At 47.8% G+C, this 26,157-nt stretch overlaps 1 protein-coding gene and 1 long non-coding RNA gene across 4 annotated transcripts in view; one reads left to right on the top strand and one right to left on the bottom strand.

Annotated features, from left to right (window-relative positions):
- The window catches only part of BACE2 (beta-secretase 2), a 96,029-nt gene extending 87,512 nt beyond the window's left edge, over nt 1-8,517 (bottom strand). The window contains exon 1 of one of the 3 annotated variants that reach the window (XM_058523132.1): nt 7,905-8,517. In XM_058523132.1, the coding sequence (XP_058379115.1) occupies nt 7,905-8,216 (312 nt within the window). In that variant the 5' untranslated portion in view covers nt 8,217-8,517. Of the gene's footprint in view, nt 1-826; nt 2,228-7,904 lie in introns of those variants that run through there. The other 2 variants (XM_058523131.1, XM_058523133.1) reach the window with 2 other exon arrangements.
- A 1,619-nt stretch (nt 8,518-10,136) lies between these two features.
- On the top strand, nt 10,137-18,284 carry LOC131393034 (uncharacterized). The gene is made up of 3 exons (XR_009215830.1): nt 10,137-10,849; nt 13,497-13,690; nt 17,875-18,284. It is a non-coding gene; the product is annotated as an uncharacterized LOC131393034 (long non-coding RNA).
- Nucleotides 18,285-26,157: the final 7,873 nt, after the last annotated feature.

Genomic DNA, 26,157 nt, shown 5'->3' with positions numbered 1-26,157 from the left:
AAAGGTAGGAGACAGCAAAACAAATTTGTTACTGGAAACATTGTAACAACTTCTAATTTGCCCTGCCTCTTATTGAACAAGTATACTTTTTAGAGCCATGCTCCCCGTGAGTGCTCAGCTGACAGCACTAATCTACAAACAAATGGTTACAAGTTAGTACAAGGTAACCACAGGAGAGGAAGCCCCAGAAACTGAGATCAGCGCAGGAGAGAAATGGGATGTCTGCTGAATCTAATAATTTAAAAAGTGGCCCTTGTATTTATATGTCTTTTTTTTCATTTTGTTTTCCTAGTAATTCATTTTTATTGATTTACAAATTATTGCTCCACGACGGACTGGAAATTCAAAAAGGACGCAGTCAGCACGGAGACTTTGAACAGCCCTGCTTGAGAGAGCTTTCCCCGGAGGAAGCCCACGTTTCCAACCTGCCAAACACGAGGATGCTTTTGGAACACAATCTGCTTGAGGTGGAGATTTTCTAAACGGGCAGAGGAAACATGTAACCAAACAACAGCATTTAGGAAGATGAAAGAACCTACCCATTCCAGGAAACCACGGTACAGAGGAGAATCTGGCCTCTGTGGCAGCCTCCAAATCGCATCCAAGGGCTGGCTGCTTAAGGAGGACTTGGAGACATGATAAAGTGCAGATTCTCAGGTCCCAGTGCAGAGAGTCTCACCCAGTAAGTCTGGACTGGGTCCCAGGAATCTCTATTTTTAACCAAATCTATCATGCATTCTTAGTCCTTCCTGGGGCCAGCTGGGTTTGGGAAGCAAGGACCCCAGTTGTGGCCTGAGAGCCAGGAGCACATCCCCAGGTGGCTTACCTGCAGACAGCCGATGAACATGAGAGCGATGGAAAGCTCTCACAAGTAAAATAGATTATAATCATCGAGGATTAGAGCTTCTAGAAGGGATCTCAGGTCACCTGGTCAAATCCCCTCATTTACAGGTGAGAAAACTGAGGCTTGGAGAGGTTGAAGAACTTGCTGTCCCACACCAAGACTTTGGCAAGCAGCACATCTGGGATCAGCATCCAAAATGCCTAATTCCCAAATGACTGCAAGCCACTCAGTTCTGCCAGCTTCCCCGTGGCTTGTCCCATTTCCTAGGAGAGAGCCTGATGTAGCAGGAAGGGCTCTGAATGCCCCACTGCGGCTTCTGGAATCCACGCCCACCTTCACCAAGAAGCAGTTTCTGTTCTAGCCTCGCCTTGAAAACAGGTCAGACCAGATTATCCCGACCTCTCTGCTCCCCATACTTTCCACCTTTTTTCCCCATGGCACTGCCTTCTGAGGGGGCTGCTTTGTGGGTTGTTTTCTGGCAGGTGGGGGAGGGGGTTGCATGGCTGACAAACTGAAGTAGGTCCCCACTCACTGCCAGTAAGTCCATTTAAATAAGGCCATTTATCCAGTGCGTGTATTCGAGGGGCTGGAGGTCAGCAGTGGGGGACGAGGCTGTCCTTAGCGAGGCCAGGTATAAATTCTCCTCCTCTGCCATTCCCAGTCTAATGTGAAATGGAAGGAGCGAGGTCTCCCACCGCCCTTTATGACTCCATGGAATGATGAAGCTGGCCCAGGGCGTCACAGGCTGTACTGTCTTCAGACAGTCCTCGTCATCTTCCTAAAACGGCAGCGCTGAGAATGTGTGTTTCTAGGTACAGGTATATGATGTGCCATATGAAAAAAATCCCAAAACGTCCAACCTGAGACCTGGGTTGGGTAGCAAGCATTAACTCAAAAGCAAACCTACTAGTTTTGCTTCCTTAGTGCGGTTATGTCAGCACACCAAGAGTATTTTTTCCTCTTTGAGAATCCCAAGAGCAAAAAAGCAACCATTTTTTATTGAGTAGCAATAGGCAAAAAAAAAAAATCAAATCGTTCATTTCGGCCAGGAGAGGGCAAAGGGGAGCCAAGTGACAGCCAATCCAACTGTGTATCACACACCAATTCTCTACAGTCTGGGAAACTCACCCAGAATATGGAACACACACCTTTGCTCACATTCCACCAGAAATACGTATGCAGAAGGTGGGCGGTCCACCTGCCTCACAGGTGTGTTCTGTTTTCCCAGGTGGTGTCTGTGGTCACTAATGTACAATGAGCCCCAACATCAACTTTTAGCTGATGCTGGGCAAGCAGAACAGAGTGACAGCTTGGAGGAATCTGTGACAGATGGCAATGGAGCCAAGTGTAAGCAGAAGGCCCGTTGTTAGTTGTAGAGGAGGCTCTTACCTAGGTTGAAGGGAGAAGTGTCTCCATCACCCAGGACCCACCTCCTCCTGCTGCACTCTGCATGGAGCTGGGGGAAGAGTCAGCAGCCACCCACCTCCACCCTCTGCCTAGGTGCACTCTGAATCCAGGGGCCAAGGGCTTGACTTGCTCCATCCAGTGTCTGAGATATAAAATAAACCCCATGGCATGCTGCCAGACACCATGGGGAAGGGAAAACACTGTCTCTAAATTCCTCTCCACAGGTGCCACACAGCCGTGTCCTACCCAGAGGAGACATCACTCATGGCAAGAATTGGCCATCAGTAACCTTTCCCTTTTGGCTTTCAGTTAGAAGCTGTCAGCAATCATCATAGGAGGAAGGTGGAGCCCCAGAGGAGGTTACACCCATCTACCTACAACAAAGGAAATCGGAGAGAAGTCTAGAAAGGGCGGGGCATGGTGGGAAGAGGTACTTGAGGGGAAAAGGTATGGATTTCACATCAAATAGATCTGATTAAAAAAAGACGCCTTACAAGGTCTTTAAAACATGAAATCCAAGCTTTGAAGCCGTCTATTTCTGAGTTGTTACCAACATGAGTATTTGTGAGTCATAGGCATTTAAATACTGGTGATCTGAGCTCACACAAGTGGGCTTTTCCCATGTTACACAAGAATTCCAGCAATTGTAGAATTGGTACAACATGACAAAAGACATTTAAAGTTATTTAAGCAGTTAAGACATTTAAGCAGTTATTATCTAGTGAGGAAACCAACCCAGAAATACAGAAATGAATCTGAAACCCTCCCCTCCCCTCCTTCCACCCTGTCTTCTAGTACACTATCCTGTCACAGACTCCATGTTAATACAACACCAAAACCACCATTTGCTACTGCCTTTAATGAAAATTATACTTAAATTCCAAATTAAAATTATTGGCAATTAAAAGATGGGATAGAATGAAAGAAAAAAATATCCATAGAATGATAAACTTAGAATGAGCTTGTTGTGGGTCAAATTATGTCCCTACAAAGAGATATGTTAAAATCTTATAAAATTATACCCCTGTGCCTGTCTTTATAGATGCAAGCTAAGAGGAGGTCAGACTGGATCAGGGTGGGCCCTAATCCAATGACTGGTGTCCTCAGAAGAAGAGGCAAATTTGGACACAGAGACACACGGGGGGGGGGAGAATGTCATATGAAGACAGAAGCAGAGATTGCAGTGATGCAGCTAAGAGCCAAGAACACGGCAGACTGCAGGCAGCCACCAGGAGCTGGAGGAGGCAGGAACGATCCTCTCCTAGAGCCTAGAGGGAGCACAGCCCTGCCCACACCTTGATTTTGGACTTCTGGCCTCCAACTGCGAGAGAATACATTTCTATTGTTTTAAGTCACCTTGTTTGTGGTGATGTATTACAGCAGCCGTAGAAAACTAAGAACTTAATCATCCATCGATGAGGAGAAGGAAGCACAGGGAGGTTGATGACCTGTCCACGGTCACGTGTGTAATCAGTCCAGGATGATTCCCACCACACCCAAATCATTCATAGATAAATGAAGACGGTTATTGTTCGGAAGCCTGCATGCACACGCGGAGCAGTGGTGAAGTGCTTGGACTGTGGAGCGCTCAGACTGTGAACAGCTCAGGCTGGGCAGACCCAATTGATATTCCAGCTTAGCCACTCACCAGCATAGCCGTGGACAAATTACTTGGCCTCTCTGACTCTGTTTCCCCATCTGAAAATTAAGCCAAATAATTGTCCGTACTTCATGGGGCTCTTTCGAGGATTAAATGAGGTGCTATGTGCAAAATGCTTGGCATGGTGCCCAACACCCAATAAACCTGAAATAAACGTTAGTTATTAATATTACGGTTGTTAACGATTTCTTAGACGGCCCCTCCAAGCTGTTCTGAGCAATGCCTTGGCTTGGCCGTGCACGGTCCTCTGTCACAGGGTCTTTGAGGGTGAATTCTTTCTCCAAAGCGTAGGAGCTGCCACCTTTCCCCCAAAGGAGCTGGTGAGAACGTAGCTTTTACCTGCTAGTTCTTGTAACCCCAGTAATCACTTTTTTCCTCGTTCTTATCAGTTTACCACCTTGTTCCATCAGACGTCTTTTGCTGGCCATCCTTTTTTCCACCTCCTCTGCAGTAAGCGTAATGTAATTTGGGGACACTGGATGGCTCATTCTGAAAAAGACAAACTCCTAAGCTGCATATGCTTGGTACCTAGTTTCGATCCAAGGTCTTCCAAAAAGTTGCGTACCGAGAAGCGATCGTTCAGCCAATGTGCCATGATTAAAACGCAAGTCCCTAAAATAATTTCTTAGCTCTTTACCTTCAAATGTTTAAATAGGAAAATCGTTTTGCTGTCTGTTTCATCCATATTAGTGGAGATGACAAAAAATCTTTCAACGGAAACCCCAAAACCCTTTTTGAAGCCATTACAAGGTATGCACTGCAGAACTTGAGCATTTTCCACGATTTATTGTGTTAGCATGAAAGTCCTTTTTTTAAAAAAAAAATGGAAATTGCTGTAATTATAATTACTTTAGAACACCATTATTATTATTAACAAGACCAAATTGCATGGCTCAAGCAGATGCTGGTTCTCTACTGTTAGAAAGAAGTCACATAATGCTATCAAACACCGGGCTCTCATCTCCATGCCAACGTGGTCGGGCTCTCACACGGGCTTCGGGCAGATGACTGTGATGTCTTGAAGAGTGTCAGACAGAACAAGGGACCTCCATTCTTAATGAAAGCGTTCAGGGAGTGAGCACATGTCCAACGGTTGGCTTTCCCATGGGAGAGTGGGGATCTGTGGAGATCTAGGTCCTGCTGAAGAATCTTCTCTCTCTCTTTCTTTCCCATGCATACCTGGATCCAACTATATATTCATTATGTCATGCCTTAAGCATTGCCCTGAAGGACGGGGAGGAGATGAGGGGACAGCAGGGAGTGGGACAGTCCAGTTTGGGTCATACATTAAGTCCCTAATGCCTTGGGGTATAAGGTTCAGAGATCTCTGGCTGGAAAGGATACTTTGAAGCCAAACATCAAAGAAAAGAAATCAGGAGGCAGGCAGGGAAGGGAGCAGGCATCTGCCTGGTGGTTCAGAACCTGGGTTCGATTGCTGGCTCTCCTTTCTTTTCTTGCCCTGTTGCCCTGGGCAAGTCATTCAACCTCTCCAAGCTTCAGTGTTCCCATCTGCTAAATGGGTATAAGAACTGTGAGTGAGGTGGTTGTGAGGATCCCCAAGATGGCACACACAAAACACACAACACAGTGCCTGCTAACAAGAGGAGCCCTTCACACCATCTATGACTAGTACTTAATTCTCAAAAAATTCTTGGTTATTTACTGCCTGAATTTATAATTCCATTTTTCTCTCCACCTAAGCAAGTTTTATTTTAGGCTTTGGAGAATCAGCAGAGAATAAATGCATGACTCTTGGCCATTAACAGAGCAGGAAAGCTCACTCCGGGTTCAGAAGTCACCCCACGGCTGCCCCCTCTAGCCTGCTGCAAACACCCTGCTGGTGGACAGAGACAGTGCAGAGGGAGACATTTCAGAGAGAAGAAAAGAATCCTGATGCACTTGTCAGTAACACCAAGAGTTTACAGTAAGCATTTGGAAATATCGTACACATGGATTTTGCTATAAAGCAACTTATTACTAAATCAGGCCAGGAAGGAGGCACAGAATATTTCATTCCTCACCAAATGTAAAAATTAAATCTGGATTGTTAAAAACAGCCCTCCCTGGAAACATTCAAATGTTTAACTGAGAAATAACCTTGAATGAACCACTTCCTCGGCCAAGGTAAATATATAAGCAAAGGAACTCAACACATTCCTATTCATCAATTAAACTTCATCATTTTAAAGTAAAGGTCATTGGATCAATTAATAAAGACAAGCTATCATTATGCAAGCTTTCTTTTTTGTTGTTGTTTTTGAGAGCCCAAGAGAAATATTTTTTAGTTCTTCTCGAGGCTTTTTTTCCCTTCCCTTCTTCTCTGGATGGAGATGGGCATCCTTTCATCACAGCACCCAAACTGCCCAAATTTACGTTAGTAGAGAGAATTCTTTTCCACTCCAAAATCTACATGAGCTTTTTTTCGTCCAGGCATCCATTTCCCTAATGGTGAGTCATTTAGGGCCTGTTCCAAAAGATTATCCTGAGGCCACAAAAGAGCTTCATCCTCAATATCTTGTGAAATCTTATGAAAGGAATCTTGTGAAAGGCAAATTGCATGAGGTTCTCACCACCAGCACATGTTTCCACGTGGTGGCTTTTACCAGCACAGAGATCTTGTGGTAGCGATAAGCTTCCTCAGCTGACTCTTTCCCATCCCCTCCTGCTGCCCTCCAGCCACCATGCCCCCTGGGAGATGGCAAAGACCACACTTAGATGAAAGGCAGCTAGAATCAAGGTTTTCAGCAGAACACATTTTTTGAAGGTTTTCAAAAAAACTAATTAAACAAATATAGAAGTTATTCAGTAGAGTTTCTTTTTTTAAAAGAATTAGCATGGCATGTCTTTCCTCTTAAGAAAGTCTTGAATAATTTAATTAGAATTACACCACAGTCATGAGTATGTTCTATTTATGGGGGAATCATAGCTGAATTAAAACCCAAATGACAATGTTAAAAATAAAAATAAAGTATCCTCAGACAGTGTATTCAATTGATAAGGAAAACTTGACTTCAAATCATACTCAGATCAGGTAATTTGGAAGGAGGAGGAGGCCAAATCAACTCCTGGGGTTTTGTTTTCTTAAGATTACCAAGCCTGGGGGCATTTATTTCTTGCTACAAAAAGTGCTAATAAATGAAAATCAGAATAAGAGAAAAAGAAAGCTGTTTGACTTTATTTTCATTTTGTCATTGAGAGACCACTTGGTCCCCGGAAGCCTAGCTCAGCCCCTATTTTTTCCCAGTATCTTTACAGCACTTACTACTTTCCACACACACGTGTGCAGAAGCTTCGCTCCGTGCAGAGGGGCTGGGCAGCTGGACCCGCCAGGAGGAGGCTGCCAAGCCAACTCAGAGCGAGGGAAGCGGCGCCCGGAAACGGGGCTCCCTCGGCGGGCGGCGAGCGAGCCTCCTCGGACACGGTCGCTTTGAGCCGAGCTCACGTATAAAATCCCTTTTCAAGGGTGCTGCGCCTTTGGAGGCCGGCCAAGAGCCTCCTTAGCAATGAGACAGCATGGGGGGGAGGGGGAGGGTGGGCAGTGAAGGGAGAATATTAACCCAAAGCGATTCCCCAGTAATAACAGCATCGCGCCCCAGGCCCACAGTCTCCCCGCTGGAAGGTGTCTCTAGCCAGAAGGAAATCCTATTTTAGAGGCAAGTTACAGTTCTCCTCAGCCGCCAGCCCCAGGAGGGGGAGAGCTAACAAGTTCTGAAACACTTGCACACACCCCTTGGCTGCGCACCGGGCAGGGCTGCCATCGCTCCGCGTCCCGAGTGCGCGCGCCCCCGCTCCCGGCCCAGCGGAGCCCCTCGGTGTCACTCCAATGTGCTCTCCGGAGACTGGGGACAGCTGCTGCTTTGGGGGCAACGCCAAGCCGCGCGGAGGCATCGCTGGGCTCCCCCCACGAGCCCCCCAAAAGCCCTCGGCTGCAGCCGGGGGGACGACAGAGTCGGCGGGTCTGGTGGGTGGGCGAGCAGACGCCCACTGACCTACCTTCTGCGGGGGGGTCCCGATCAACATTTCCAGGTAGTAGCCGCGGCCAGAGTCCCCCTGTAGGTTGTCAACCATGGCCAAGAAGTTGGCCGCGCCCCCGGCGGGCTCCAGGGCGAACGCCAGGCCGTCTGCGCCGGGCACGGCGCGGGGCTCGGAGGGGGTCCCGGGCCTGGGGGTGGGTGCAGCTCCGCGGCTAGTGGCCGCGGCCACCCGGAGGGGCAGCGTGAGAGGCGCGGGGGCCAGAGCCGGGGCCGCGCGCAGGAGCCACTGGGCCAGCAGCGGCAGCAGCAGCGCCCGGGGCGGCGCGCCCATGCCCGCGGCGGGGCCCGGGGAGCGTGCCCGGCCCGGCCCGTCCTGTCCCGTCCGGCGGCGGCGGCTCAGCGACTCGGCGGCGCGCGGGGCTGTGGGGCAGGGCTGGGCGCGCACCGGGGCCGGCGGCGGCGGATGGGAGGAGGACCGGGGGAGGAGGCTCGGGGGAAGAGGAGGAGGAGGAGGCGCCGGAGCCGCCCCAGCCCGCGCCGCCAAGTTGAGCAAGTTGGTCGCCGCTGCCCCCTCTGGCGGGCGGCGGCTGCCCCGCAAGGGCCGAGCCCCTCCTCCGCCGCCAAGGTCAAAGCGGGGTTCGGGGTCCGCCGGGGTCCCCCCGGACCCGCCCTGTCCACCCTCGCTCGTCTCGGGCCGCGCCTCTTCCCGGGGAAACTCGAGTCCCGAATTTCCTCGGAACGCGCCCTGGCGGCCTCGGCCAACGGATGTGACGAGGCTCATCTGATACCAGGGGGAAAGTTTCGGGAACCCTTAAAGGGGCAGCGAAGGACTGAACTGGCCCATCGTCCCGCAGCGGCGGGGACTGCCAGCAGTGACTTGGGGGTCAGAGAGGAGAGGAGAGAATCGTAAAAGAGCTGTGAGCATCTGGAGGAGTCAGCGAGTCTGCGCCTCCAGTCGCCAAGTACATCCCTACCTCACTTCAGCGCGCCCGGGTCTGGCTGCTTCTCGGGGCATTTCCCGTGCGCTGCCAGCCCCCGCCCGCCCCCATTCCTGCCCATTCCCCCTTCCTCATTCCCACTTCCACCCCTGAGTGATTTTGAAGAGGTCTGAGTGGAGGCTGGGAGGGTTAAGGGTTGGGGGAGGCAGGTGAGAGCTTTGGGGACTTCTCACTAGAAATCCTGGGCGGGGTGGGGGCGGGGGGGGGGATGTGTTGGCTGCTGTTGCAGCCTGACTGAGCCCACCGTTTCCCGCTGAGGAGGTGGCGTCTGCAGTGGACTCTGAGCCTGGGCTTCTCCGCCCCACGCTGGTCCGTATTGCAGATACGATGCTGCTGGGAGCTGCCCCTCACCTCACCCAGGACTCCTTCAGTCTACCTGGCAAGTTGGTGTTAGGATGCAGAATCAGGGCCGCCAAGTCTGCACCGCTGCCCTCCATCCCTCCCCTTCCTCCCCCTGCCGGCTCCTGGCGGATTATCTAATTAATACTTGTTTAGCCCTAGACACCAAGACCTCAGAAATGCGTTCAGTAATGCAAGCAATGAGGGTTATTTTATTTCAGGTACTAAACGCAGGGGGGACAATTATACACCTCAAGTCCATCGATTTCCACTGAAACACGGAGTAGAAAAATCTGTCTACCTCCTCCAGCTGAATTATGTTGACTGTTTTAAAAAACATGCAAGCCCATCTTCAAACAATGGGGAGGTCGGTGCAAAGCTTGGCTCCTCTGTGCAATTTCCAGCTATCTGTACTCAAGATTTGATTTTTATTTCTGTCTTCTCAATTTTAGAATCAGGTCTAGCTCTGCAAGGGACCCTTTTGTCAGAGATCTTCAGCTGTATTGATTTTTTGATGACTTTAACTATAAATCACATTTTCCCCAAACTGTGTCCCAACTTTAACAAATCCTCAGGCGCACAAAGAAAGCCAAGCTGGATCCTGTGGTATAATCTAAATTGATATTCCCCATAAATCTGCATAGTTATTCCAGAGCTATTACATTCCTATATTCACATTCAAATTCAAGGTTGTAGAGGAAGTGTAATTTTTAAAAAATTATTATTTATACTCCTCAATGTCCAGTCTTGAGGGGTTCAAAAAGATATTCAGACAGCTCCCAGAAGAATGTAACCTTGTAAAAAGCATACGGAATTTATTAAGGACATTGACATAGGGGCTACGTGACTCATAAGTTCAACATTAAAGATGTTTGCTCTCTCTAATAATTAAAAACCACAAGGGAAATTTTAAAAAGTCAAGTCTAATGAAAGTTTGTCCTTCATGAAACTCCTAACTCCATCTAGTTTGAGCATTTATGAGCTTTTCATTTTCGGAGGGCTAGTTTAAGTTTGTGGGTAAACAGATGAATTAAGATCTAGTTGCAGAGGAGCTCGTGCAGTTTTAATGGATGGCAGAGCTGTCTCATCAGAAAATAATGCAGGCTGAAGTGACAGCATCTGACTGTCCCCTTGGTTGTCTCTATTTTTATGAATGGTTTTAGAGTGCTTGATCCCTACTCAGAGCTATGGTGCTGGCTGGATTTGGGAAACAATAGTTTTACCTTCCCGGTGTTTTAATTGAAATCATATGTGGCCATCCTCTGACGGGGTAGCATCGTTTTTCTTTTATATCATCCTTAAAGAACTTCTTCAAGAAAGAAGCCACTTCCCCTGGTATTGGTGAGCAATGCAGAAGGGGAGGGAGGAGAAGGTGAACCCCTCGCTTGCCGATAGCACCCCCACATTCTCTTCAGACTGGCCCTTTCTCCCTCACTGCACCCGTAGCTTCCACCCTTCCTTCTCTCCGCCTTCCTCTTCCTCCTGCTCCCTCCAGCCTCAGTGAGAGCCTCCATTTTCAGCCCACACTTCCTTGGTCCACTCAGGGAAACCACACCCTACAGTGAGATGGGCCCTGCTTCCTTGGAAAGAGCAGAGATCATCATTAGCAGTTCCTGGACAGTAGAAGGTAAGGAAGGGTCTCACCCTCCAGCCCAAGAAGATAACCAGGGATTCCTTCCAGGAATACGTGGTACTTGGCCAGAAAGATTGTCATCAGTGTTGACTGGCTCTTGCTGCTAGCTCTGAGTTCCTTTTACATGAATAGTTTGCAGACTTTTTGGTCTCAGGACCCCTTTACACTCTTAAAAACTGGGGACCTCCAGGAGCTTTTGTTTATGTGAATCATATCAATCAATAGTTACCAAATTAGGAAATAAAACTGAGAAATTTTTTTTTTTTTTTTTTTTTTTTTGTGAGGAGATCAGCCCTGAGCTAACATCCGCCAATCCTCCTCTTTTTTTTGCTGAGGAAGACGGCCCTGGGCTAACATCTGTGCCTATCTTCCTCCACTTTATATGGGACGCCGCCACAGCATGGCTTACCAAGCAGTTGGTGCGCGCCCGGGATCCGAACCAGCGAACCCTGGGCCGCCGCAGCGGAGAGCACGCACTTAACCTGCTTGCGCCACCGGGCCGGCCCCCAAAACTGAGAAATTTTAACAATATGTAATAACTTATTTAAAAATGACAATAATAAACCCATTACACAGCAACACAAATAACATTTTAATGAAAACTAACTATAATTTTCAAAAAAATTAGTGAGAAGAATGATGTTATTTTACATTTTTGCAGATCTCTATCTGGCTTAATAGAAGGCAGCTGAATTCTCTCTCTGCCTCTGCATTCAGTCTGTCAGGAAGCCCCTGGAAAATTCTACCCAACACGCAGGAGAGAATGACTGTGAAAAAGGCAAATAACATTCTAAGATTATCATAAAAATTGTTTTGAGCTAAAAGACCCCCGAAAGGGTCAGACCACCATCTTTCTTTGGTTTGCGTCTTAAGTCATTTTCAACATATAAGGAGTCTTGCGTATCAGGCACTGTGTCATCAACTGGGAGGAAAAGGCGAAATAGGAGATGGTCCTTAGGTTTGCAGACTAGGTCAAGGAGCGCCTTTCTTTGTCTATCGAAGCACCTCCCAGACTTCGCAAGAGGAAGACACCAGCCACTTGCAGCCCAGTGGAAGCTTTTCAACCCGTCTCTTCATTCTCCGGTAGCTTCATTTTCTGCCTGCCCCCTGGCTCCTTCTCAGCAACTTATAAACATGCTTTAAGCTCCCACTTCTCTCTCTCTATTTTAAAACCTGTCTTTTTATTTATTTATTTATTTATTTATTTATTTATTTATTTACTTACTTATTTATTTATTTATTTTTTCCCCAAAAGCCCCAGTAGATAGTTGTATGTCATAGTTGCACAGCCTTCCAGTTGCTGTATGTGGGACGCGGCCCCAGCATGGCCGGAGAAGTGGTGCATTGGTGCATGCCCGGGATCCGAACCCGGGCCGCCAGCAGCGGAGCATGAGCACCTAACCGCTAAGCCACAGGGCCGGCCCATCTATTTTAAAACCTGTCTTGATCCTACCCTGCTGCAGGTGACTGCTCCAAGTCTCCCTCCCCTTATAGCCTCACTTCTTTTGTTTTATTTTGTTTTGTTTTTGTTTTTGTTTTGTGAGGAAGATCAGCGCTGAGCTAATGTCCACGCCAATCCTCCTCTTTTTTTGCTGAGGAAGATTGGCCCTGGCCTAACATCTGTGCCTATCTTCCTCCACTTTATGTGGGACGCTGCCACAGCATGGCTTGACAAGCCGTGCCTCAGTGCACGCCCGGGATCCGAACCCCAGACCGCCAGCAGCGGAGTGCGCTCATTTAACTGCTGCGCCACAGGGCCGACCCCAACCTCACTTCTTGAAAGTGCTGCCCGCTCTCCTTATCTCAATTTCCTGCTCCTTGACTCACTCCTCACCTTACAAAGCTCCACTCAGGAATTGACAGGCCATGTAGACATTTCTCCATCTGTATCCTTACCCACCCCCCTTGGCGCATTCGACACTGGTTTCTCAGCTCTAAAGAGTTACTGGATCTGGGCATTGAGCATACACAGCTGCTAACATCACACACAAAAACAGAGAGACTACCCAGTGTTCTGTGCCTCCTGATGGAAGTCCACAATAATGCCTGTGCCATGTTCTTGCCAAAAAATCAAACCTGAATCTGACTAAGCCTCTACATCACGGGTGGGCAAACCACATCCTGGGGGCCAAATCTGGCCCGCTGCCTGTTTTTGTAAATAAGGCTTTATTGAAACACAGCCATGCTCATTTGCTTAAGTAGTTACAACAGAGAATATATGGCCCTCAAAACATAAAATATTTGCTGTCCAACCCTTTACAGACAGTTTGTCAACTCCTGCTCTAAATCAAAAGAGTCCCAAGACCCTTATCAGTCAATTACAATATAGAGACCTTATTTGGATCCTAATTTGAACAAAATGAAAAAATTACTTATAAGACAATTAGAGAAATTTCAACACTGGTTGGATGATGTTATGGAATTATTGGTGCTATTTTTAGATATAATAATGGTATGGAATGTGTGTGTGTAAGAGTTCTTATCTAGTGGAGATATGTGTTGTAATGTTTATGAATGAAATGAGATTTATTTCAAAATAATGTGGGTTGGTGGGGGAATGTGCCAGTCAATGTTCTCAGGGAAATGTGTAATCCTAACAATAACCCTATCAGCAGGCATCATTATTATTCCTATTTTACAGATGAGAAACCAAGGCACAGAGTCGATACTTGACTGCTGGGAATGGGATTCAGATTCTGGGGTCTGATCTCAGAGCCTATGCTCTTCACCACAGGGCTGGGCCCACCCCCTGTGATGGGGCCTTTCTGAGGATCACAGAACGGTCAAGCTGAAGAGAACCTGCAGATGCACACCTGCTTGGGGAGCGTACAGAAGGTGAAACGGGCTAGGTTGACCCTACAGACAGTATCCACATTGCTCGTTTAACAGACATACGTTGAGCCCTCCTCTGTGCCATGTACCACGTTAGAGCCGGAGCCATGTGGGCGAGTAGCGCCAGACAGCCCCTTCCAACAGAAATCACAGTTTAGTGGGAGACAGACCGTAAATACATTTCCTTTTTGGAAACACCACTCCAGCTTCTGGGGGGGAGGAAAGTTGGGGGTTGGCGAGCCTGGAGACCGGGAAAGCAGTTGGGAGGCCACTGCCAGAATCCACGAGGGTGGTAGCAATGGGCACAGAGAGTGAGAAGTTAGCATTTAGTGTTGAGAGATTAAATCTTCACAACATGTGTGCATCAAAATTCCCTCTGTTTGCATGGTGCCAGTGCTGGTGAGTTTTCAGAGCAATGTCACTAATCCTGCCTCATCTTAATCCTCAAACAGTGGAATAGGGATGGCAGATATCTCCATTTATGAGGGACATTGAGGGACAGGAGCACTGAGCTCCCACCACATCCTGGATGCTAATTGCTTCACATCCTCTATCCCTTATCCTCTGCGCTCCCAGGTAGGCATCATGTGCCCATGTCACAGGGGAGAACACCGAGGCACAGAGAGTTGACAGTCTGCCTAAGATCACAGCAAGTCAATGAGGAACTGAATTCAAACTCGGTCAGTCAGTGCCGAAGCCTATGTTCTTTCTAAGCCATGTTGCCTTCTTAAAATGACTATTGAGGCATGTTTTGGGATGGAGGGAAGTAAGGATACACCTCAGACTTCCTTTAAATACTAACTTGCGCTTAGGCATTTAATATAGGTGCCTGCTTACAAAAAGCCATGTACACTTTCAGGAGCACGTTGGTTGGATAAATAAGGCCCGTCAGTGTTATATGACATCAGCGGGGCCCCCTGGGCAAGGCTCTCCCTAGAGAGGGGCTGCCGTAATCATGTAGGTTTCCAAGTGTCTGTCTAGCACCGACCCTGCTCTTTCAATGAGTTTGGAGGTAACAGCCAATGGAAGGCACTTAGGCTCTGAGCTCAGAGACCTGGGACCAGCTTTTCTGATTCTGCCTCAGACCAGTGGAGGGTCTCCAGGCAACTTTCTTCCGCTCTCTGAGCCTTGGTTTCCCTATTTGTGTGTCTACTGCCTGTTCTCCTGGACTCAGCATGAAGGGCACCTCCTGAAGTTGTGTATCAGTGTGGCTTATTTACTTGCTTTAGCAGACTCCTCGTTAGGATTAAATTATATTCCATGGTCCCTCGATTCTATTTGTTCACACTTTAACCTCTCCAAAGCCAGGACACAGACGCAGTACCCTGTGAGGCCGTGTGTTGGTGTTACTCCTGATGCCGTGATGGAAAACCACTCCCCTCGACATTTCACTTATCAAACCATTTAAGGATCGTTTGAGAAAGGTGTATGAGCCTTGAGGATTGTCTAAAACTTTCTGTTGATGCTGTCAGGTAATGTCAAGAAAGCCCAGCATAAATGCTTGCAAGAAGGTGACAGGTTGGGAGTATCCTGGAGACATCACTAGGAAACTACTTGTGTTAGGCAGGATAATGGTTTCCTAAAGATGGCCACATCCAAATCCCAAGAACTTGTGAGTAAGTTTCCTTATATGGCAGAAGGGACTTGGCAGATGTGATTAAGTAAGGCCCTTGAGACGGTGAGATTATCCCAGATTATCCGGGTGGGCCCAATCTAATCACGTACATCCTTAAAATCAGAGAGCCTTTCTCAGCTGAAGTCAGAGGGAGCCATGATTATAGAAGAACAGTCAGAGAGATGCAATGTTGCTGGCTTTGAAGAGGGAGGAAGGGGCCACCAGCCAAGGAATGCAGGTGACCTGAGCAACTTGTGAAGGCAAGGGAACTGCCTCTCCCCGACAGCCCCAGAAAGGAAAGCAGCCCTGCCAGCACCTTGATTTTAGCCCTGTGAGACCCGAGTCAGACCTCTAAACTATAGAGGTGTAAGAAAATAAAATTCATGTGTTTTCAGCCACTAAGTTTGTAGTAATTTGTTACAGCAGCAACAAGAAACTAATACACCACTCATAGGAAACTCTATCATCTTACTTTAATGGCACAGAGGATGATATTGTATGGAAAAGCATGGATATTGATGACTCTGAGTCCAAAAATCATTTGAAGAGTTGGGGAGTGTGAAAATTTTAGGAATAACTTACCAGTTTATTTCACTTATACTGGAACGTCAAATTGGGTTAAAAACCTCTTTTCACAGACATAAAACAAAAATCTTAAGTGATAAGAAAGTATCATTATCATGTCATGGTTTAATGGTAGCATTTTTCTTCTTAGTGGTACATGAGGTAATGGTTCTTTCTGCTGAGACGCATATCTTACCATGATTAGAGTTGGTGAAATAGGGCAACTCATGTGGAAGTATTTGTTACATAGCAGTCGCGCGATAAATACTAGTTTTCCGCCCCTGAAAATGTTGTTCTGGATTTTAAGACTTGACCCCTTGGCTATGTTGACTGGGATTTTGGGGTGTCTGTATCCACTGTAGTCCTTCCTTATTACTTGTTTCTAGGGCTTGGTCTGAAGCCTCTTTCTCACTCTGTAACTGGGCTTTTCCAACTTCCCATTGCACTAGGAACAGCTTCTCCTTCTAGAGATGGGGAGTCGTTTGGTTATGATCCCACAGATGAGAGAGTGGGATCCTCTTTAGCACAGTTAGCATCCTTCTGGAGTTCACAGCTCTCTCTCATTCTGTGACTTTTGCATCATCATAATTAATTAATATTCGTGCCAATGCAGGCAGAGTCCATGAGTGGGGAAATCAGATGTGAGGTGCCAGCCGCAGACCGACTCATTCGGCTGCACAAACGTCTTCTTAATGTGCTGTATATATTTTGGTCACCTTCTGAAAGTCTCAATCACTTCCCTTTTCTGGTAGAAGTCTGGAGGAAGACAAATTTCAAGCTAGCACCTGCAAAAGCGTCTGTTTTGACAGGGGCCATTTAGAGAATGGGCCTGTCCTTTGTGTGGATTTATGAGTTTGTTGGAGGAAAAAAGTAAAAAAGTGAAGAAGGGAGGGTGTGAAGGAGAAAAAATAGGGAAGAGAGGGCAGGAGAAAATGCAAGTCAGCCTGCAGCGGGGGACAGCTGGGGATCTGCACTGGCCCACTGCCTCCCAGGAGATTTCTGTGCCCAGCAGAGTCTCAAAGCCCCTGGCTGGTCCGGTTTAAATCAGATCAGATTCATCTCCCATGGGAGAGAGAAGCAGTGTGGCCCCAGAAACCATCCTCTCCTTCAAGCTCAGGGCACAGAACCTCCTCCTCACACCCCTCCGCCCCAAACTCAGGGTGCAGCAGCCCCTAGTGGGTCATCTAGGTGGGGATGGGATAGGGGGATGGGAAGGCAAAGGACCTCAAATGACAAATAGACCAGGCAGGGCCCTCCCTATACATAAAGCAGCCAACCGTGGCATTTGACCTCATGTTACCCCCGTGCGCTGCCTGCTGAGTGATGTGGGACATCTGGTCTGGCAAGACCCTTAGCAGATAGCAGGGACCCAGAGGGGAGAGGGCAGGGCATCTTTTAGGATGCCATTATAAAAAAGGTAGGGACGAGGGCTCCGGGCAGCTGTGAATACCCAAGCATGGCCAGCCTCTGCCATGAGCTTCCCTGCCTTTTCCTTGACCCCTGGGAGACACCACTAAAATCCCACCAGCAGAAAGAGGCTGGAAGGGTAGGTGGGCGAACCTGGAGCAGTTGTGGTAGAATTCATTAAAATCTCAGAAATTCCACCAAACTGTCACACACAGGGTGACTATCAGCCTCTGCCTGCAGACTAAGGGCCCATAGACACCCATCTGGCTCAAATGGCAGCCACGCCCTGCGAGCTGGTTCTTAGCCCTTGCCCACCTGCCCCCCGATCCTGCCTCTGCACCATCCCCAAGCGGAAGCATGTCTGCTGACTCCGGCCCCCAATTCTGTTCTCTTGACTCTCTCCCAAAGATTCCTGCTAACCTATTGACAGAGAAAGCCCACACTAGCTACCAAATCCATCAGTCTTAGCTTTTACTTATAAATATGTGCAGATCATGAGAAATTCCCAGACACGTGAGGAGAATCAGCAGCTTAAGGAGGGTCACTGTGCTGGGAGGGCAGTGGAAGACTTAACATATAATTCTAAAATTTTTTTCCTCAGGGAAATTTCAGAAGCTATTAGATGAAGGAAATAAGAGCTTTTACTGTTAAAAAAATGAACAATTGGAGCTCAGAAAAGAATTCTTGGAGATAAAAACATAATTTTTGAGAATAAAAGAAAAACTCAGTGGAAGCAGTAAATGGCAGAAGGGACAGAGCTCAAATCTGATGTGACGAATTAGCAGCTCGATGTGGTTTAAGGAATTGCTGCACCCCCAGAGCAGACAGACAAAGAGGCGACAACCATGAAAAGCACTATTTATGATGAAGGGAAATGCAGGAGATCTCTCCTTTCACATCACGTCAGGTTCCAGGGAGGGAGAATGGAAATGGTGGGGGAGAAGCGATGATGGAAGAAACAAGAAGTTTTCTTTGAGCTGAAGAATGTTGGGTCAAAAATGCTCCCCAAGGGCCGGCCCCGTGGCTTAGCGGTTAAGTGCGCGCGCTCCGCTGCTGGCGGCCCAGGTTCAGATCCCGGGTGCGCACCGAAGCACCGCTTCTCCGGCCATGCTGAGGCCGCGTCCCACATACAGCAACTAGAAGGATGTGCAACTATGACATACAACTACCTACTGGGGCTTTGGGGAGGGAAAAAAAAAAGGAGGAGGATGGGCAATAGATGTTAGCTCAGAGTTCGTCTTCCTTAGCAAAAAGAGGATTAGCATGGATGTTAGCTCAGGGCTGATCTTCCTCACAAAAAAAAAAAAAATGCTCCCCAAATGCAGGGTGAAATTATCTAAAAAGACACTTAGAATTCCAAAGATAAAGGGAAAATTGTTTAAACTGTGTGTCCGGCTGGCTCAGGAGTGTCTCTTGAAGACCAAATGGCAGAAGACAGAACAGTCTATCCGAGGTCCCAGAATTCTGTTTTTCCTGTGGGAGGGAAGGGGAGAAAGTATGGTGCACCTTCACGTGCCGTTTCTGAAGAGGATCTTACTCATGAAATACTCCGACCAAATAAACAAAATGAATCAGAAGGGGAATTCAAGAAAAAGGAAGATGCAATCTATAAAAAACAGTGAGCAATGATACAAAGAAAACTTAGAATTGAATCTAGATGATTGTGGATAATATGACTGAAAAACTTCACGCCATTGTTAAGAAAAGATTCTTGAAACAGAGGAGGCAAGATGTAAAAAAATAAAACCACGTAACAACCGAGAACCACAATTCCAGATTATTTCGCCAAGCTCTTTCAGGCGGGCTGGGAGGGGCAGGGTGGGAACAAGGAGGAAGAAGGAGAGTCCACACAAGTCTCCCCTGGGTGAGGATGGGGCTGGATTGGGATGATGAGAGGGGGGTGGGTTCGGGGTTATTTGAAGAGGGAGAGGAGACACTGCAGGTCCCACAACAAGGATCAGGTCCTGACGCAGGATTCCCCTGCTGTTTCACCTCTTCACACTGCCTTAGCTTCCTCCTCTGTAAAATGGGAGATAAAACTTACTTCATTGATTATTGTGAAATTAAGACATAATACATGCCGACCACCCCATACAGAGCTGGCATGTTTTAAGCGCTTCGTAGTCACCAACTATTATTTTAACTAATAACAATTATTATTATTATTGATGGTGATAGGAAAATATAGGTTCAACTATATTTTAATTTTTTTTTTTAATTTAAAAACCTAGGGGGCCTGCCCTGTGGTCTAGTGGTTAACTTCAGCACACTCTGCTTTGGGGAACAGGTTTGGTTCCCAGGCACAGACCTACACCACTCGTCAGTGGCTGTACTGTGGTGGCGACTCACACACAAAATAGAGGAAGATTAGCACAGATGTTAGCTCAGGGACAATCTTCCTCCAGCAAAAGAAAAGAGGAAGGTTGGCAACAGATGTTAGCTCAGGGAGACCCTTCCTCAGCAAAAAAGAAAACAAAACAAAAAACAAAAAACCCTAGGACTTCAGTTAAGCCGTTATAAAAACTTACAGAAACCCTTTCAATGCGCTGTTCTGGGTTTGGAATTTTGATGTTCTCCACCCCAGTGACAAGCCTGTGCCTCCATGGAGTCCTGTGGACTCCATGTAAAGACCTGCAGGGTATGTCCTGTCCCTGAGTAAGCAATGCAAATGGCACCTCACTGACGTGATCTGGGTTGGGTTTGGAGGGTGGAGTTTGTTTGCTGTTCCTAGGAGGTTGGGGCTTCACCCCCTCGGATGGGTGGGGACGTGGTCCAGAGCTAACAATGAAGCACCTGACAAAGAAAGTCACCACCTTACAATTCTCCCTCGGGGCAAAGAGCAGGATGTAGACCTGTGTACACAGTGGGGTGGCAGCTGTTAGCTTTAAACCGCTGCCATGGGATTTGAATCACAAGCCTACAGTGTACTTAGTAGCTCACTTCAGCCCTCCAAAGGGCTGTACTTCCTTGTATGATGAGGAGAAAATGTCCCCAGTAGTCTCTCTCATAAAATCCCGTGCCAGGTGCTCTCTTGGGGGTAGCCCTCTCTTAAGAGTCACGAGGGACCGTGGGGGTGTTGATCAGAGAGGGCAGGGGGGTGCTCTCGGGACTGGCCTTTGGGGCTTCCTGGGGTTGAGGGAGGAGGACCTCTGGTAGAAATTTATCTTCTTGTGAAGTATGTTTAAAGCCAGACAATCACCATTATAATGGTTGCGATTAATCAGCCACCATATGCCAGGCTCTTACATACTTGATCTCATTTAATCCTTAAAGAACTGTGGGCAGTGGGCATTATCAGCCCCAATCTACACAGGAGGCCACTGACCTGGAGAAGTTAAGGAGCCTGCCCCATTGTAGGTAGAGGAGATACTGGACCCCAGCGCTGGAGTAATAGATCCACCCCGTAACTTCAGGAAGAATTTGCGGGCAACATATTTCTTTAGGTTTTCCCTTCCTTGCTATTTTTAGGTTATTCCCATTTATGTGAGACTTTAATTTGGTTTTGAAAGACAATAGTCTAATACATCCTTACATTATAAGGGTGTGGAACAGTAACATTCCTCCCATGAAATGGAAACAACCTTGCTGTCTCAGTTCTTGAAGACTGCTGCTTTCTATTTATGAATGTGGCAATTCGGTGGTGAACCTGCCTTTCTCTCTGCCCGGGAATGTGATGGCTGCAGTGTTTTTATTTTTCTAACTGCTTGTGATAACCTTGGGCTGGGGAGTTTTGTACTCAAAGCTTGATGCTAAATAAATAAACTCATACCCTTGAGTCTCTGCTGTCACCACACTGGACGTTGAACTTGACGGAGTCCCTTGATGGAAACCAAGTGTGAACCCTGGGGATGAGCTTGCACAACCCAAGGAAGGACAATCAAGGGCATGAAAATAATATTTGGCTCTGAGCCCCAGAGTGGAGTCGGCGAGTTCTCAGTTCCATCTGACCTGAGCAGCAGTGTATCCAGGGCTGGCCGTTCGCCTTCATTCCCTTTTCTCCTGATTGCTCAGCCACCTCTCTCTCTTAGTTTTCCTCCTTCCTCTTGGGTCTCTCCATCTCAGGTTCTGGTTCCTCCATCCTCTACCCCTTAGTGTTAGAGATGCCGGGGAGAAGTCCTTGGTCCTTTCCTGTGCCCTGTCTGGTCTCACCAAGAACTGTGGTTTGAAATATCACACCAGTTTATAGTACCAGCTCAGCCCTATCCTCATCGCCCCACACTGCAACTACATGCCCTCTGCATCCCCACGCTGTGACTGTATGCCCTCTGCGCCATTGACAGTCTGCGGGGATTTCTAATAGACATCTCGAATTCAACACGATCAAAATGGAACTTCTGCTTTATCATCCTCCTCCTCTCCCCAAATCTTCTGCCTGCTGTCTCCTCCACCTCATTTAATATCGCACCTGTCCTTGTAGTTATTCAGACCACAAGTGGAGGAGGCATCCTGGACTCTTCTTTCCTTCACACCCTGTATCTAATCATCAGGAATCCTCTGGCTCTACCTTCGAAATGTACCAGAAACTGACCACTCACTATTTATTCCTCCTCTGCCACCTGGTCTGAGCCACCGTCATCTCCCACCTGCCCTAGCCTCCTGGCTGGTAACCTGGCTGCCACTCCTGTCCTCACGGTCTGTTCTCTGCCCAGTTGCCACAGTGATTCTGTTAAAATATGTCTCATTGTGTCTCTCCTCCGTTCAAACCCTGCAATGGTTCCCACAGGACCCACGTCCTATGGTGACCTGCCAGGCCCTCTGTGGTCCCTGCAGCCGCCCTCTCCGACCTCTCAGGCATGCAGCCTCATTGATATTCCAGGGAATGCTCAGGTGCACTGCACCCTTAGGGCCTCTTTGCTGCCGGTGCTTCCCTCTCGAGCGTTCCCTCTGGAGTGTTCTCCATCTGGAATGCTCTCCCTCTGGACAGAACTGTACTCTCTCACTTCCTTCAAGCCCTTGCTCAGAGAGTCTCTCTCTATTTCTAATTGCAGCCAGCTCCCTTTCTCCCCACCCTGGCCCAGGGCGCTCCCCGACCCTCATCCTCCTCTGCTTTTTTTTCTTCCAGTATTTCCTCCTTCCTCCTCCCTCCCTCCCAACCTCCGTTCCTCCCTTCCTTCTTCCTTTTTATCCTTCTCACTTTCTGAGTTTCACTTTCATGGATGTCTTCTATCAACCAGGACCAGAACCTCAGGACCAAGCATCTCAGGTAGAACAGAGAACCTGCCCAATGCCCAATGGAGACCAGCTTGGGAGGCTGGCTAGCATTTATTGGGCACTCACTGTATACACAGATTTAGATACTTGACCTTCATTAAGACATTCATGACCATCAACCCCATTTCATAGAAGAGGAAACTAGGGTGCAAAAGGGTTAGGAAGTAGCCTGGAAAGTAAGTGGTAGGTAGGTAACGGGTAAGAGATGATTTTGTATATGAGAGTATTTTGCAAAATGTGGTATCCTATACAGACTTAAAGAAAGCATCAGAGCTTTGTTACGTGTGCATTTCCAGAGGGTAGGAAGAATAGATTATTTCAATGCCTGAAAAAATATTTGCTGCATGAATATTTTACAATATTAAAGAAGCAATATTGTAGGGCACGATTAACTATATCATTAAAGGCTTCACTGACAAATCTCTGGAGCTCTCACTATGTAACAGGAGCTTTAGATGCATCCTAACTCCCACAACAGCCGAAGGTCCCTTCCTCTTCGCTGCCTTACAGGTGAGGAGACCCGGGCTCTAGAGCCTGGTTACTTCTGCAGGGCTGTCCTCAGCTCCTGCTGACCCGGACTCACGGCTCTCCATCTGGTTGCTGAAAGTGAACTGGGCTGTGTTTCACCCAATAGCGGTTCAAACAGGGCTCTGTCCATCCTGTTTGAGGCCTACCATGTCCTAATGCACTCGGGGGGCGGGGGGCAACCACCCCAGTCCACAGTGACCTCTGCCCACCTCCATCATACACACACACACACACCACACACTCACACCCACCACACACACACCACACAAATATGTACACACCACATGAATACACACACCACACTACACACACGTCACATACACACCCACACACCACACACTCATACCTACCACACACACCACATATACACACATACCGCAGCACACACACACACCACAGAACACACACCATATCACACACACACCCACACACTCATACCTACCACACACACCACACATACACACACACATACACATACATGAGCAAACAATCTATTGATGGATTATAAGCCATAAGCCGTTGGCATCTGCTCTCAGAGTGTTGGCACAGGTTTTTGCTTGGCCCTGCCCTATACTCTGACTTGGACAGGTGCCTCTAGAATAAAAAGAAAGACAATTCTGCTGAAAGCATCAGCAGAGACGATTGCTCTGACTTCCTCTGGGCACTTGGGGTCGTGGTTTGGAACACAGGACACTGCAGGGTCGCCCTGGGGATAGGAACTGACCCGAGAAGCTGCCCCATTTGCCCTGCAGAGAGGGGTTCAGTCACGCCCCCACACTGATAATCTGCAGCCCTCTGCCAGTCCCACCCCCCATGTGCCCCATTACAGCAATAGCAGCTCTTCATTTAACTTGCATGAAATGCCTTGTGTACACGGAAAATTAACAGTGTTTGTTTAGCCAAGATGAATCTACCCACGATAAGAATGTATAAACCCTGCACCACATTTTGTCTGCAAATATTTATCTCCGTTTCCCAAACACTGAATTGACAAGGGGCTTGGAAGAGCTGGCCAGTTGAGCAGTTCTTCTGGCACTTTCTCTTTGGCTTGTAGGTTTGGTCTCCACTGCTGAACGGTCTCGGGTTCTTGTCTGCAATCCCCCTTCGGAACTGTAGAAACAGTTGAAGATACCTCAAATGACACTTGGGCCAGTTTATAAGCAGGTCCATCTTGGGAAATCCCTTTTGTGGCAAGTTCACTTTCTCCAGGGTCTCCAGTTTCCTCAGGCAAGGGGAGTATGCATGGGGGTCCTTTTAAAACATGGATGCAGATATCAGATCAGTTTGAATATGTTCAGTCCCTGACTGATTTTTTCCTCCCTCTGAATTAAACTTCTTTTTTCCTGGCTAGAATATTTTGGAAAAAAAAAAAATAAGCATACGTTGGTTTGTGCTGTGTGCATTTCTTTCAGCAGAGTCAATGAATCCAGCTTTGTGCTCTGCTACAAGCCCCGGCTTTCATCTCCCCCTTTCTTGTGTCCGTGTGTAGCACTGTACCAGGTAACGAAAGGATGTTTCTTGTGTTGCTATTCTTTGTTTTCAAGGAACAACAGAGACCGAGTATTTCCAGACAAGTGAGGAAATTCCCAAAAGAAAGTGGCCGAAGAATGTGAACTTGGAGAACAGAGTTGAGATGAATAAACCTTATTCCATGTCTCCTACTAAACTGCTTATTTTCCTTCCTCCCCCAGCAGAGACCCACCAAACTCCCCACTAACAGGCACAGGGTCATTCTCCATCCTGAGCCACCTGAGCCTGTAGGAGCCAAACTTCCAGACCCAGCTCAGGATGGAGACTGTAGGGGAGGAAGATATATCCTCTATCCACTCTAGCTGGGCTAGAATTAAATTCTGGCTGGGCTATGAATTAAAATGACATGAGACAGAATAACAGGAGAAAATCAAACAAAGCTTTATAACATGTATACATGGAAGAAACTCAGGAAAACTGAGCAACTCAACAAAATGGCGGAGGATCTCATCTTAAATATACTCTTGAGCTAAAGACAAAGAAGGATGTTGGGGGTAGTGGTTTGGGACTTCAAAGGGCAGGAAGACAATTCATGTGGAGATGGGAAAGCAAATGTTTGGTTGACAGAACTTTGATAAGAATGGGCTGAGCAAGGACTCTCCCAGTCTATCAATACTCAGAGTTATCTATGGTGATGTCTGGTCCTGGGGACAGGCCTTTTATCTTAAATTCTTTTAGGCAGGTAGGGGGAAGGCCAAAGTTTCTTTCAGAATCTTAAAAATAATCAAGCCCAGGCCAAGAGACACATTTTGGGATGGCCAATTCTGATCCCCCACAAGCCTGTTGGGACTGGACAACCCTAGGCGCCCCCATTCCTAGCACAGTCCATTGAAATGGGGACCTTGGGATCACGCAGTCCACATCCTGCTCCTTGGAGGCTTCATCTGCTTTGTTTAACTCCTGGCTCAGAGCCATATCGAAATACCAGTTTTATCATGCTAATTAATTAACGATCCATTGACCTTTTGGAGTAGGAAGCTTTGACCTCCCTGCCCAGCAGGACCCTGGGGGAGAATAAAGGTGCTTTCAGAAGACACAGCCCCTCAGAGAAGCCCAGCAGCCCAATCTGCCCCCACCTCAGGAATCTGTCCCAGTCCTCAGCTCCTGGGACCATGTCAGCTGGCCCGGCAACCCTCTCAGGTGTCACCCCCTTCATTATCCCCTCCTGGCGGGGTGTTCCGGAACATAAGGGTGACACTGTAATTGCACTTATCTAGCTGAGTCGGATCCATTGAAAACAATAACGAGAAGGATGATGCGTTTTGGCAGCTGCAGTCTCAAAGATCAGGAAGTAATGGGGTCACATACCTCGTTTTAGGATTTTGACCTAATGGCTTGACAGTGTTCGCTGAGGTAGGACAGGTGTCTCAGAACTCCTTGTCTTTCATGACCTTCGCTGGGCCAGAGGTTACGATGCTCCTGTCCTCTGCCCGGGGAGGTGCCCCGCTCAGGTGCGCCCTGGAGTCCAATCCTTGGAGTGAGGGTAATGGTATCCATCAGGCTCCAGGGAGGGTCCCTGTCCTGTCCAGGGAACCTCTGTGCACTCTGTCCCCCTTCATTCTTTTCTGCCTTCCTCCCTCTCAAGGTTGTCATCCCTTCTCCTCACAGCTCGTCT

This window comes from Diceros bicornis, chromosome 27 (assembly GCF_020826845.1).
Source record: "Diceros bicornis minor isolate mBicDic1 chromosome 27, mDicBic1.mat.cur, whole genome shotgun sequence".
In the NCBI taxonomy this organism is placed as follows: domain Eukaryota; kingdom Metazoa; phylum Chordata; class Mammalia; order Perissodactyla; family Rhinocerotidae; genus Diceros; species Diceros bicornis.
This window is presented reverse-complemented; position numbering and strand designations above follow the sequence as displayed.